The sequence below is a fragment of the Phlebotomus papatasi genome, chromosome 2, assembly GCF_024763615.1.
Source record: "Phlebotomus papatasi isolate M1 chromosome 2, Ppap_2.1, whole genome shotgun sequence".
In the NCBI taxonomy this organism is placed as follows: Eukaryota; Metazoa; Arthropoda; class Insecta; order Diptera; family Psychodidae; genus Phlebotomus; species Phlebotomus papatasi.
Window position 1 is genome coordinate 6739807 of NC_077223.1, and position 15558 is coordinate 6755364.

Sequence of the window (15558 nt, forward strand, 5' to 3'; positions counted from 1 at the left end):
AATAACACGAATGAAAATCATTTTCCCGGTTTGTACCCTTCCGTGTTTCATTTTTCAAAAATTACTTTACTCCTTCCTGAAACTGCCACACTCTCCCCTATCACCCATTTTGAAAATTAACAAATATTGACAATAAAAGATAATTTTACTGACGGCTTTATTCTTAGAATAACAAAAGGAAGTACAGAGTTTGAAAGAGTATGCATACATACGTGTATGCATAACATTGGACATGATAATATGGCTTATCTAATTAAATTTGTAAATTCATTAGAACTTATGTGCTAAAATCGGATTTAATTTGATTAATACTTAATTATGCCCACTCATTTAATTCCAAGGAAATTAAATGGAAATATTTCATAAATTTCCAAGAAACTTTAGACCTCTAACGTGATAGTTCCGTGGGTGACTTGAGTGGGAGGTTCGCGAGAAATGTGGAGCCCATTTGGAGATGGGAGCGACCGATGAGAAATGGTGACATTGCGTGTATTTGAGCCTTGTGCAGAATGCCAAGTAGCCATGGCTGGGAGATCGAAATCCCCAGAGAGACAACTCAATAGTTTGGCATTCCACCCACCATAGCCCAATCCCATCACTCCGCACTGTTTCGAAGTACAATTGATCGGTGAGACCGGAAATTGGGCAATTTGTACCAATCGAAGCTGCAGCCGCTATGCCACGTGCTTCTTCCGCCGTTCGCGTGAGTCACCCATCAAAGTCGTATCCTTTCCATTCGATTTTCCATCGAATTACCACTGCAATCCCGTCATCCTTCACAACACCATCGAGGTGGCTTCTTCAAGCCAAATTCTACCGGGAGTGTTTCATCACAATAAATCTTGATTAACCCACACTCGAGGTCATGTGTCCACTTGGCATTCGATGATCACGCACAGAAATCACTCTTGGGGCTTGTTGTTTGGGTTGTTCAGTGCTGAAATCAATAGAAATTGTATTAAAGTGAAACACTCCGCTATCAGCTATTCCTTCCTTAATTTATGTCGTGTCAACCAACTTCCGGACCTTGTAATAATTAATGGCATTCTTTTCAATTGAAGCTTCTGTGATTTGATAGAGAACCCAACCTTATTTGATCTGTCTGAATCTTTGTAGAACTCTAATCTTAGACTCCTAATATGCGTATATACATTTTATTTTCTGTATAATATTGCCTTACACAGTAAAGGGAAAAGGTATCATGGGATTTTTTTGGCAATCTCACGACATTTCATTTTCCCTCTAGTCTTCCCGTTTCCCTTCAAAACCATGTTTATTGAGATTGCTCAAAAACACGTCGTGTGATTTTTCTTCATTTTTCGATATGTTTTAGTGGTTATCCAAGCGAACGTTCGTCCATGTTGTATTGTATTGTATTTATTCTTCATCTTGATTGTGACATTTCCAACCTTCCCTGCGGCCATCGCCGTCTTAGCGTCGGTGACCAACCTCAAGAGCCAAAACGATGGAAAAGCTCTATCACGGGTTGTATAAGCCAAAGTAACATTATTTGATTACAGATCTTTCATTAATTAAGAACCATTGAATAACCATTGAATATACGAAAATACCATTAAATCCTTCCTAAAATCGTATTTTTTTTTCAAGATCAAACGTTGACAGGGCTCTAGAGAGCGTTTTTCTCAACAGAATGACATAATCTTTGAGGTCGTTGGAAAGGTCTTGGAAATTTTAACAAGCCTGAACTGATTCCAATTCCAATCTGTTATTGTACATAATTTCTATGTGGAATTCAATTGTATTTATTACTATGCCATTTGGCCGGTGTTTTGACTAATTTATAGATCTATTGCGAACCTGTAAACTTAAAATTAAATTTCCGAGTGGGAAAAACTCAAATATGAATTGTGCGAAACTGAGAGCTTTTCCAAATGATTATTATTTGTTGTGTTCGGGAACTGGACTTAACCCTTTAAGGACGAGAAGCTTTCCGCTGAGCGAAATTCAATGAAATCAAGTTTCCCTCGATATTTTAGCCTAAATAAGAGATTTACGGTTAAAAAGAAATTTTCCCATCCCTAGGAATCCTGGAAAACTATGGGTCATATATGACCCAATCGTCCTTAAAGGTAAAAGAGCACAAAATTTTCCAGAAGACTAGTTTACTCGTTTGCTCTGTTATTTTTGCAAGATAAATAACTTGAATATATTTGTAATAATAAAAAAAATATTTAGAGTACGAGTAAAAATTAAAACGATCAAAAATTAATTTAAAAAAAATCTCATTCAATTTTTGGTTTCAAAGACTCTTGAAGACTGGTACACAAAAACAATAATTTTATGAAAAAATGTATTATTGTTTACTTCATTTTTAATTTTTATGATATTAAACGAAACAAATTTCGCGTACTGGTAAGGTAACACAGAGATAAATGTCGCATGCCTTACAAATACAATTGGTCTTATAATTCTTTTTTTCTGATAACACCATGTGCACCTCAGTTTGCACATTGCTGTGGATCTGGGAGTTCTTCCGGAGTTGATGCGTTTTCGATGAAGACTTCAATTCAAAGTCCATTTCATCCACGTCTTGTTATGTCGCTTTCGTTCAGGACAAGATTGTCGTCATCATCGCTATCTTCCGGGCATAATATGTGGATGATTTCTGGTTCACTGATCATGATTTTTTTTCCATTTTTGAAGTCATCTGCAAGAGTAAAAAGTTATGAATTTACAACATATACGCAGAAGTATCTTATAAATTATCAAAATATTACCTTCTTCAGTCTGTAATGCACTGGGAAATCACAGCTAATTGATATAATCACATAATATTACACGAATAATTAACTATTTTGCGCACACATAAACAAAAAACATGAAACAGTCTAACCTCAAATCTTCTAAAATCCACTAGAGACAAATTCGGCGTTTTTTTACCTTTAGGGACGATTGGGTCATATATGACCCATGAAAATTATGAAGCTTTCCTGAAAATACCAATAAACTATAATTTTTACTTTGTTGAGGAATATTATATATTGTTAATATAATTTCTATTCCCAAGAGGTTTTTGCTTTAAAAAAATTAGAAATATTAAAAATATTACAATTCAAGCGCCAACGTGAAAATTTGAAAATTCGTAATTTTTGAGCTCAAATATTTTTTATATAGCAAATAGCTGGAGATTTGCAAAAAAATATCCTAAATTCCTACATATTTCTACTTCGTGATTACGTACAAACATTAGAAAGAAATAACTTCAGATAGTCAGGAAAAATTATTTTCTCTATGGGTCACGGGTGACCCAATCGTCCTTAAAGGGTTAACCTTTACATTGGGTCCCGGGATTATGAATATTGGGACTTGCCTACCACTAGGAATTGGTTTGTGAAATAATTTTTGAAATACGCCTAAATGTATGCAATACAACGGGGCGGTAAAAATGAAATTCGTTTTCTTATGGCTCTGGAGCATCTTTTAGATCAGGAAAATTTCGTAGTCTAATTTCCCATCTCTTTCTTTCTTAAACCTATTGCATATGTATATCTCACTCTTTCACTCTCTTCTTTTTATTTTAAACGTCATAACAAATTAAATTTAACTCAGACCAACTTAGAGTGCGAAAGAATGAGTTATATATATATGCAAAACCTTTGAGAAAAAAAGGGATGTAAATTTTGATTGCATAAAATTAGACCGAGCTGAAAGGTGTGCTAGAGGTAGTATGAACGGTATGAACTGTCCGCGAAAATGACGCCAAATAGATATATTTTGCATATATTGCGGCGTTTCTGTAACCAGCGGCCTATCGATATCTCATTTTTCCATACTGAAGACTATTGGCAAGTTTTTTCCTAAAGAGAATTGACTTATCAGGCTGGTATATTTCGAAATCACACATTAAAAGCTATCTAAAAATACATATTTCATAATGTTCGCCGAAATAATACAAGAACTACGAGCAAATTTGTTTAAGTCGCGGTGCAATATCTGCAAAATTTTTACAAGGAAAATTGAAAAATAGCTTCACTTTTTATTAGGCTTGGCCCCTGCTGTAACATATTTTAAAGAAACATCCTCAAATACGGTCTGGCAAATATGCAGAATCCCAGGACCCCTGTAGTTTGAAAGTCCGTTAAGCCAACATTGAGAATCCAATTAGGTATAGGCTAATCCAGATTTTTCATTGATTTTTCTTTGAATTTCTACATCACTTATTTACATCGAAAGTCATTCTCGGTTCTTGTGGAATTCACGAACGATTAATTGCTCATTTGGCATTCATTGCCTTTGATGTGCTAATATTCCAATCAACGCAATTGCGTGGCAATTTAATGAAATTTGGAGGGTAAATTGTTGTAGTATGATTTCCTAAGTAAATACATTTTGGTGAGTCAGCTCGTTTCCAGGAGCCGTTCGATTCTTTGATTTCCATGGCCAAACATTTGGTAGCCACGAGCCACGAATTTCTCTTACTCTTCCGAAATGAATTTGCGACGCGGGTGGAACGGAAGGAAGTTCTGAGAGAAAAAAAATTAATGGTGTCTGAACATGAACAATGTTCATTGAGTTTTTGGCAATATTAAAGAAAAAAGGAAATCGATTAAAGTGTTTAATGGAAATGGTTCCACCTATGCTTCATTAACTCCCCAAAAGCTTTGTCACCATATTTTCGAGGGTATTTCTTAGGGCGAGGAGAGTTTTCCATCCCCTGTGGTGCCCTAATTGGGTTCGAACAACTGCAAAAAACATCAATATTTGCCACCAAAAAGGGGGAAACAGATGTCAACAAAATGAATCGAGGGTTTGGTCGAGTGTTCGTGTTGAACATATGTTGGATCATGGTTTGGTCTCTCCGCACCCTCACCAGTGGACCCTGAAAAACCTCATGGCAACATCAGTTACCTAAGCCTCACTCGTCTTCGACCAAATGATCACTCACCTTTTTCGCCTTTTCCCGCACTGCCAACAGTGACAAAAGACAGAGCTAGAACATTCTTACCCTTACTGACCCTTTTCTCGTTATATGCTTTTGGTTTTTGGGGGTGGGGCCATTTACAACAGTTGAGATTAAAAGGGTTTTTTTTCATTTAATTTTTCAGGTTGTGTCATGATTTCCGATTTCGAGTCCACCAACGAGGACTACACAGATGTCAACGATAAGTACATACCAAATTTTGTAACAATAGGACAGAAGTACAGCATACCAATAGGATCCACTGTGGTCCTACCTTGCAAGCTCAATCAATCAGGTACGTTTATGAAAAAAAATATTTAGAAAATATTTTTTTTTAATCAATTAGCCGAGACATACCCCATATAGCTATAAAATGTCTTTGCTATATTTTTGCATTTCAGTTCAAAAGAAGTTTTTCTTAATTCAATAAGACAAGCAAAAAAAAATCATTGTTAATTTCTTTGGTTTTAAAAATGAAAATAATATTTATAATGTTTAATATTGAATTTAATGGTGCGAGTCTTTGCTTTGGCGTTTGGTGAAAATTTTAGCAATTGGTTTTATGGTTCACTGTCCAAAAAGAAAGACTCACCGGCATTATTATGGCGTTATTATGGCTAATACAATAATAAGCACTTAATAAGTACTTAACTGTAAGTCTTGCTTTAAGTAGTTGAAGGACATCAAATTACTTAACAAATATACATATACTAACTCCTCAACTTGAAATCTTCCATTTTTTGTTCAAAGAAAACTGACAAGTTTCAGAGGAAAATCCAAAGATATTTTATTGAAAATATCGGTTGTAGCTATACGTTTTTGTCATCTCTTTGGCAATAAAAGGATATCCTGAAGATAAAGTGGCCTTGAAAGTGACACATTCTTTCCGTACAGAAGTAGATCTTGAAAATTTTGAAAATCTATTTGAAGATCCAAAAAAGAGACATTCTTACTTCTTGATACTTTCGCAAGGTGGCTGTATTACATCCTGTTCGAATTTCGAAGTGCTCAAATGTCAAAATATGTCGGTTTTAACATTTTTGTGAGGAAAAAAAAAACAGAACATCGAAGCTTACTGTTTTTGTCCCATTAAATAATCACTCCATAATCACTGAGTAACTCTTTTCCCAGCTTTCTAGTACGATATTTGATAAAATTTCCCTACCATGATCGAAAATTTAGTGTGAAAATTCGAAATTGAATTTGAATTCTTCGAACTCTGAGAGAAATCCGAAAAAGTTAAAATAACATTCCGGAAATGTTTATTTTACCCTGCAGTATTGATCCGAAATCGGTGTAAATATTACGTTTTTAGGTGTATTAGGGGTTAAAGTTACCCTTTTTCATGTTAATTTTACCCTCGAAATGGTGTAAAATTAACAATAAAAAATGTTGATATATTTTTACATCGAAAAAGTGTTAAAGTTATGAGGAAAAAATGTTAATCGCATCCTCATTTTTTTTCTCAGTGAACATCAACGACTTTTTGTGCAATTAGAGTTCCATTTACCTTTTATCCAAGACACTATTGGAGAATCAAAATCTACTTGTGTTTGGGCTCATTGTGTGTAAACACATGTAGATTTTGAATCTCCAATAGTGTCTTGGATAAGGTAAATGGAACTCTATTTGCACAAAAAGTCGTTGAAGTTCGAAGAATTCAAATTCAATTTCGAATTTTTATACTAAATTTTCGAACAAGCTGGGGAAATTAATCAAATATCGCACTAAAAAGCTGGCAAAAGAGTTACTCAGTAATTATGGAGTGATTAAATACTGGGGCAAGAACAGTAAACGTAGTTGTTCTGTGTTTTTTCCTCACAATAATGTGAAGACCGACACATTTTGACACTTGAGCACTTCGAAATTCGAACACGATGTACTTCAGCCACCTTACGAAAGTGTCAAGGAGTAAGAATGTCTCTTTTTTTGGCTTTTCAATAGATCTTCGAATTTTTCAAGATCTACTTGTGGATGGTAAGGTTGGCTCTGGTTCAGTAATAACCATTCGAAGAGATAAAGCCACTCCAAAGCCAAGCTAAATCTATTCGAAAATCTACCGGAAGTCTAAAGTACAAGTTCACGTACTCGCGGCTTTAGCGCTGATTGTTTTTCCCTTTCGAATTTCAGTATTCTTGATACTTAACACTAAACCTACCGACTGTTTTTGGTCGTTTTTCGGTCAAATGACAAAACGCGGCAGGGTAAGATACTCAACAAATTTGTCTTGGAAAAAAACAAAAAATTAAAATTTAAGCACTGAAAAATATATGGCAAAAAACAAACTAGCAGTAAAAAATTCTAAATGGGTAGTGAAAAATTAAAAATAAGCAGTAAAATATCTAATTGTGGTCAGTAAAAAACTTAAATCCTACAAAAAATGGGCCTAATTTATATATTTAACATTTAAAATAGTTCCATATACAGTAAAAAGCCCTTGATTTTTCCCTTTTCCAAAATTTAAACGATAATATTACTGTTTCAAATTTTTTTTGTTATTGATCAATTTTAACCTTTTACTGCTAATTTATTCAATGCCAAAATATATTATATGCATATTTTAGGAAATTCATAAAGTTTGATAGTGACATTGTACCGTTTAAATATGGGTTAATTTTAAACCGGTCAATTTGACCGAGTCTTGGTAGGTTTAGTGTTAAATCGTCTAACACGTCTTACTTAGAGAATTATACCAGACTATACAAAGAAAAAATGCTTCTTCCATTGAAAATGCCTTAAAATCTGTAACTTAGAAAATTTATTGACAATCACCTGACAATAAATCGAAGTTCGTACAGAAAGTACTTCAGATATCATTCGGGCAAAAACATAAATTAAAAATGTCTCTTTTTTTCGGAATATAACATCAATTTTCGAGTGTCTCTTCGCTCGGAAAAACGACAATTGCAAACATATGCTCATAGTTTTTAGAAAAATTGAAATTTAGAAATTCATCAAACATTTCCCGGAATTCTATTTTATTTTGCTTATTCTATATTTGTTAGTGAATTTAAATTTGTTTCAATCTAAATGCTTTACATTTGGTTATATGAAAAAGTCTTTTAATAGAATTAAGCGAACATGAGTAAATCGGTATTTGTTCATTGAAAAGTCATTAGTGTTCTATGAAATAGAACAATAAATAAATCGTCCAGTTAGTGGTCGAAATTGAAATGTTGCGAGTGAAATTGTTAGTTTTTAATTAATTGCAATATTGATCTCTTGCAATGAAAACAGGTAAATGAATTATATACGTTTAGATTACCTTTTGAAAACACAAATGCAACACTATTGCTTGGTTGTCTTTAAGATAAAGAATAATATTTTCATCTGAGTGAGTGCTTTTCTACCTTCACATGTCCGGTAGTGAAATCAATTCATGTGTCACTTAAATAATACGGATAATTAATAAATTGAGATAATCGATACAACCCCAGTGGATTTTTTTAATCAGGTCAGAATGTAATGGGAGATCAAATTACATTGAATTATATAAAATTAAAATTGAACTATGAATGCTAGAATTATAGTGAAGGTATTTTTAAAATTAGCTGACATTCTTCACAGCTCTCTATTTACACAAGATACTACCATTGATGTTTGAAAAATTTAAACAGAACTTCGAGTTTTTCGAACAACAAGGATGTCTTGTGTAAATATACTGAGAGAAATCCGAAAAAGTTAAAATAACATTCCTGAAATGTTAATTTTACCCTGCAGTATTGATCCAAAATTGGTGTAAATATTACCCTTTTTAGGTATATTAGGGGTTAAAGTTACCCTTTTCCATGTTAATTTTATCCTTAAAAAGGTGTAAAATTAACATTAAAAATGTTGATATATTTTTACATCGAAAAAGTGTTAAAGTTATGAGGAAAAAAAGTTAATCGCACTCCCGTTTTTTTCTCAGTGTAGAAAGTTCTAAAAAAGGGTAAGGATCTTAGCTAATTCACATTAAACGCCTTCACCATGATTTGAGCAATTATAATCGTAGTGTAAATTATACACTGAATTTCGAATTTTTATACAAAAACTTCGAAATAAGCTGTCAAAAACTTTCTAAGTGACTAAGAAGGGATTCACTGGATGCAAACACAAGTAGAATTTAATTCTCCAACAGTGTCTTGGATAAAAGATAAATGGATCCCTATTTGCACAAAAAGTCTTTGATGTTCGAAGAATATAAATTCAATTTCGAATTTTCACTCTAAGTTTTCGCACAAGGTGAGGGAAACTTGTAAAGCATCACACTGAAAAGCTCGTAAAAGTGTTACTCAGCGTCGTTGCTTTTTATTTTTCCTCACAACGAAGTGAAGACCCACACATCTTGACACTTGAGTATTTCGAAAATCGAACAGAATGTACATCAGCCAACTTGCAGTATTATCAAGAAGTAAGAATATATCTTTTTTGGCTTTTCAAATAGATCTTCGAATTTTTCAAAATTCTACTTGTGAATGGTACGGTAAGGATAATGGAACATGGCGATATATCGACTGGATAAAGTCCGATAGCCGAAACATAAATCGGGCAAAGAAGAATAATAATGGGACAGGAATATTAAGCATGTCATTTCTTTGATTTTAGTGCTCGAACTTAAAGTGAGAGTTGCTATATAATCCACGTTTTTCTTGTGACACGGCTAGATGCCAAATTGTAAGAGATATCGAATTCTGGTCTTCGATGATCCCCCCCCATAAGTCAACATTATCTAGGATTTTTTTCATTTTCTCCCCACCCGACTTCTTCCCCACAAAAATTATGTTATTTTTGGTTTATTTAGAAAACGGCTCCTACAATTTCTTTCATTTTCGAATATGTTTTACAGGTGGTCAAGGCAAATATTTCATTTTTGGACATATATTTCCGAAAACCATTTCGATATCGAATTTTCGAAGATCAAAGTTTAACCATTTTGAAGGGCCTATTTTTCAACCGATTTGCTTAAATTTGGATTTATAAATAAACTTTATTCATATACGTAAGAGTCTCTGAGTTCCTAGAAATTAGTTGAATTTCACTATTCGGCTGACAAATTCCATAATTGCACAAGGATGTTTATTTAACAATTCGACCATATTCTAATGAAGATTAAACGATACATTCAGATTCCTCTCGTTCAGTAATAACCTTCCCGATTTGAGAGCTCTCTCCGCTTGAGGTTTTTCCTTTACCGATTCGAAGGTAAATCAAAGAGAACTTACCTAAAAACCCGTTGGAAGTTCGAACGTTTAAACCGACGAGTTACATAAAGGTGAGCAAGTTCATGAAAAGGACATTTATTTTAATTAAATTGCAATTCAAACGTTCTGCCATCCTGAAATTCCACAAAACTACACAAAAATTCCCTTATTGCAGCAAGAGTTTGCGCACTCTTGTTGACATTGTTGACGATTGAAGTGTCAAGAATATCGAAATTCGAAATAGCAGAACAATCAGCGCTAAAGCGGCGAGTACGTGAACTTGCACTTTAGAGTGGCTTTGTCTCTTCGAATGGTTATTACTGAACGGAGCCAATAGTGATCGATATCGTGTCCCTATTTCACCAGCTTTTCGACTCTTGATAACTTTGAAAATAGTTCACGAGAGAAACATCTCTTGAAAAACAAAAAGAAAATTATTTAAAACCGCTTGAAATGTCAAAATATTCGAACATAAACAAATGGAGCTTTCGAAGAGGGAGATTTTAAGCTGGAAAAGATAGACAAAAATGCACCGGTCTAAAGCTCAGTGGGGGATTTTTGTGTCAAAATGGCGGTTTCGAAATAAGATCCCTCCGTTTAGATGCTCCCTTTTTGTCTATTTCGAAAATGACTCTCTTTTTCACTAAAAAAAGTGAAAACTGATACTTTTTGACACTCGAGACGTTTCGAAATTCGAACAGGATACAGGACGTACTGCAGCAATCATGCGGATGACAGAAGAAAGTAAAGATGTTTTGTTCTTTGGGTTTCGATTCCAAATCGATTTTCGAACGTCTACTCTTGAGCTTTCATGGAATTTAAAAATATCATTGGGATGGTTCGATTTGATTTAGTTTCTTTCATTTCGTAACAAAGTGGGATTTATTGGAGTAATTTTGAATTGAGATGGTGCAATTAAGTTCCTAAAACTTCTACAAAAATTCACTGCACTTTCATGTTCTATAAATCTTCTAGTACGGGTTTAAATATCCAGACTAAATCCCGTAAAGGCAACATGAAATAGTGCTTTTTTGCTTTATTATTTTATAATAGGTTTTCTAAAAAGTTAAACACGTAAAGCTTGCTTATACGCTTATTCTATGGCTCGGAATATCACTTTGTCAGTAGCGAATCAAGTAAATTAAATGGAATGTTTCGTGTATTGTGTTCTGTGTACGGACATAAATCATACTATAAGTTCATTAATTAGAGCCCTCTGAACTGAATTACCATATCATTGAGTCCATTTGATAGATATCTGATGATTGATCCATTTTGAGTAAATTATAGCATTGAGCATTTTTTTCCCGGTTTAAATACTTAAAGTTCTTCTCACTTTTCTAGCCACAGCCTATTCCATTATTCTGCCCCATCGACTCGAACACCCTTTTAATGGCTTTTTCAGCAATATCCCACGCAATTAAAAACATAATCGTTGCATTCAAAACTTTGGTCAAATTGTAGTGTTGATGATGGGTGAGAATGAATGAGCGAGGTGAATAATTTTATTTCATAGCTTTAAAGTTTGCATAGGACTTTATAGCCACTCTCTGAAGGCAAAAGGCCAGGGGTAATTTTTTGAAAATGTGGCTCTATCGCACAAGAGATAGAACAATTTCATATCATAAATATTATAAAAAGCCATGGACCGTCCCGGAAAATATTATGTGCAAACTTTCTGCTTAAAAGTTTAAGAGATATAAACAAGTAGGATTTTATAGATGAGATTAGGAATAGTATCTGTTGAAATAAATTGCCAACAAATTGTTTTGAATTTAACATGGGGTTTACGTTAAGAGTTATGTTGGAACTTCTAAAATTGCTCGGATTTAGATGACATTTATTTTATTCCTCGAACGAGGAAGCAATATAGTTTCTCTTGTTTATCTTTTAGTTTCTCTGATAAATTTGACGAAAACTATTTATAGTGATTTAAATCTATAAGATGTGTTCTAAAATATTATGAAATCTGGGATGGTAAACTTTTGGATACTTGAAACTGTTTTTTTTTACAGTGAAGATTTTGTAATTAAGCGTCCACCGCTGTCTTACCGTTGGTAACTATTCTTCAGTGGAAAGTTATGAAAAATTGAGGTTATATTATTGTAGACTTTCTTAAATTCGGACGTAAAACAGTAGGGTAAAGTGGTACAAGTTGGACAGTGGTACAAGTTGGACAATGGTACAATTTGGACAGGGCTTTTTTTCTTGATAAATTTAGTACTTCATTTTTATTTGTATATTTTTAATGCTTTAGTTTTATAATTTGGTTCCTTGTGCTTAAAAACAAATTTTGTACTGTATTTATCAAGAAAAAAGCCATGTCCAAATTGTACCGGCGAATTGTCCAACTTGTATAACTGTACACTTAAGGAATTATTTTTTAATTATCTAGAAACACAAATTAAATTTACATACTTAGTGGAAGTCATGGTTCGAACACAGTGAAACTCCAAACGATGCGAATATTCTCTTTATTTTCAAGGAGCCTAGTTTGCCATTTCTTAGTCATAAAATAGATAATTTTTGACCTATATGACACGCAATGAGAATTAGTAAACCAGCTCTTTTCAAACAAAGAGAAAATTCGCATCGTTTGAAGCTTCACTGTATGCGAACCATGCCAACATTTCCCTATATTTATTAAATATTTCACGAACAAACTCACAATTATGAAAAATCTAAAGAAAACTAGGAAAATCATAGCAAATTTGAACATATTTACTTCATCAGCATAACCTAACTTTAGGAAAATCTTAACAAACTTTTTTTTTTAATTTAACTGCTGACTGAATTAAAAAGTATTACGATTTTAGAAGAACCGAATTAACGAGAGTTTACTGTATTGGGCATGCTAGATCTCACAGCCATAGTTTCTCGAACAGAAAAATATTCGAAGTCAAATTTCGAATACAGTAGAGTCTCTCAAATCTGAATCTCTCAAATTCGAACGCCGTTTGGATTTAAAATGTCAATTGTGAGGTTATGTTAGAAAGTTCGTATTCCCTTGGTGAATGAAAATCATATTTATGTGCTTCTTTCTGAATGTTTACATACATTCTGGTCGTGTAAAATGAAAAGAAAGTATGTTACCACTAAGACTTGCGAGAAAATACGGGAATTTGATTCAAAGTACAATTTAATCACACACAAATTTCGTTAATTTTGATTTGAAAAAATCGTTCGAATTTGGGAGGTGAGAAATGTCAAAAATACCCCCCGAGCGTTCGAATTTAGGAGACTCTACTGTAATGGGCATTTTTACTTCCTCGAATTCGAAGTTTCTTTAGTGTCAGTTCTGTATGGATTATTTTTAACTTAGTTGATAGAAAAGCAAAGCAAAGACGCTTATAATATTCCTGTCTCAATATTCAATCCGTTTTTAATTACTGAGCAACTTTTCTGACAGCTACTTTTACCATTCACTATTACAGTTCAAAAATTCGAAGATCTATTTGAAAAGTAAAAAAAAGAGACATTCTTACTTCTTGGTAATTCCGCAAGATGACTGAGGTAATCCTGTTCGAATTTCTGAGTTCTCAAGTGTCAAAATGTGATGGTCTTTACTTTGCAGTGTTTACTGTTTCTGTCCTATAATTTAATCACTACATAATCACTTTTTCCCATATTGTTCGAAAATTTAGTATGAAAATTTGAAACTGAGTTCGAATCCTTCGAACATCAACGACTTTTTTGTGCAAATGTTCCATTTACCTTTTATCTAAGACATTATTGGAGAATCAAACTCTACTTGGGTTTGCATCCACAGTACTATTCCATAAATTTTTATAAGCTCTTATAAATTGTTGTTTTTATATTAACATTCGAAATTCTCTGTGAATTTGAATTTGTTCAAAAGCAATTTATCTATTAGTCGAGACACTTTCGAAGAATAATGCTCCGGCTGTAAGCACACGGAATCTTGAATTCTTAGGACGCAAATAGATTCAGGATGATGCTCGAGAATATTTAGCCTGTAAAATTGAGCAGTGGACGATTAGGTAAAGATGATTCATGCACAGAACTTCTAACTGATGATCCTAAGCCTTAAGTGTATGATAGTTTGGAAGAGATCTTGACTTCCAAATATTACAAGCTAAATATTCTTGAGGGTTAGCCTGAATTTATTTGCGCTCTTATGTTTATAGACCTTAATTCGATTTAAATTAATTTAATTAAACCTTTCGCAAACACTACAAAAAGAATTCCATTAAAATTTATCCATGAACCAATTATCAAATTATTCAAATTCATTCAAAAAGTACATTAATAATTGTATGTACCGATTTTATGGTGCTCAGTTCTTCAAGACTGTAAGACGTATTGAAATGTGTAGGTCATCTCTAAACAACTTTTGGAAAGATCGGCAAGATATAGAAATCTTAATAAAGCAACAAAATAGAAGTCGAGGACTCTAAAGAATTTACGAAAATTAAAGGAATTCTATTAGAAGGGTAATGAAAAATTATACTTTTTACATGAACCAATTTAGGGTTGCGACAATTCTTTTTAAATTGATAAAAAATGATTATTTAATCAATAAAGTACATATAAAATTATAGGTTTTGCTTGATCAAAATCCCTAAAGCCTAAATCTCGAAAACGAAAATCCCGAAAAGCCAGAATCCCGAAAGTAAAAATTCCAAAAATCAAATTCTCAAAAAAAAAAAACCAAAATCCTGAAAGCTTTTGTAAAACCCCGAAAGCCAAAATCCCGAAAATAAAAATCCCGACTCGGTCGAAATCCCGCAAAGCCAGAACTCTAAAAGTAAAAATCAATAAAACCAAATACTCGAAAAATCAAAACTCTAAAAGTTAAAACCCCGAAAGCTAAAATTCCGAGAATCAGGATACCGAAAACAAAAATCCCGAAAACGAATATGCCGAATGTGTTGAAGTTCGGCAAAGTCAAAATCCCGAAAATGAAAATCCCGTAAACCAAATTCTCAAAAAACCAAAATTCTGAAAGCTGAATCTCCGAAAGCTAAAATTCCGAAAACCAAAATTCCGAAAGCGAAAATGCCGAATGTGTCGAAATCCCGAAAATCCAATATCCCGAAAGTAAAAATCCCGTAGACGAAGTTCCAAAAAAAAAACGTCAAAATTTCGAAAAAAGATTCGGAATCCCAAAATCCCAAATTCTGAAAAGTGTCCGATGATTGCACCCTCGCTTATTGAAGGCAAAGGGAAATTGTCTGTATTTTGAAAAAAATGTTTTGACCGTTCGAGATTTTGGATTTTGGTTTTGAGAATTCTGGCCGGCACGTACAAAATTTCTAAATAAAAACTATAGTTATCAAAGTTAGAATTTCAAACTTAATTTATCCGGAATTCCAAATTTTACTGTATATTCGTTTATAAATAATTATTCTTATCTCAACTGAAAATTTTTTAGAAGAAACCCTACAAGTGAAATTTCTAAGCGAACTGCTGAATTATCTAAAATCCATATTG

General features: G+C 33.3%; 1 protein-coding gene across 1 annotated transcript in view; it reads left to right on the forward strand.

The window, feature by feature from the left end:
- Positions 1-15558, forward strand: part of LOC129802299 (opioid-binding protein/cell adhesion molecule homolog) — a 67845-nt gene that overhangs the window by 24386 nt on the left and 27901 nt on the right. The window contains exon 2 of the mRNA XM_055848014.1: positions 5067-5216. Coding sequence (XP_055703989.1) covers positions 5067-5216 — 150 coding nt within the window. The remainder of the gene's footprint in view (positions 1-5066; positions 5217-15558) is intronic.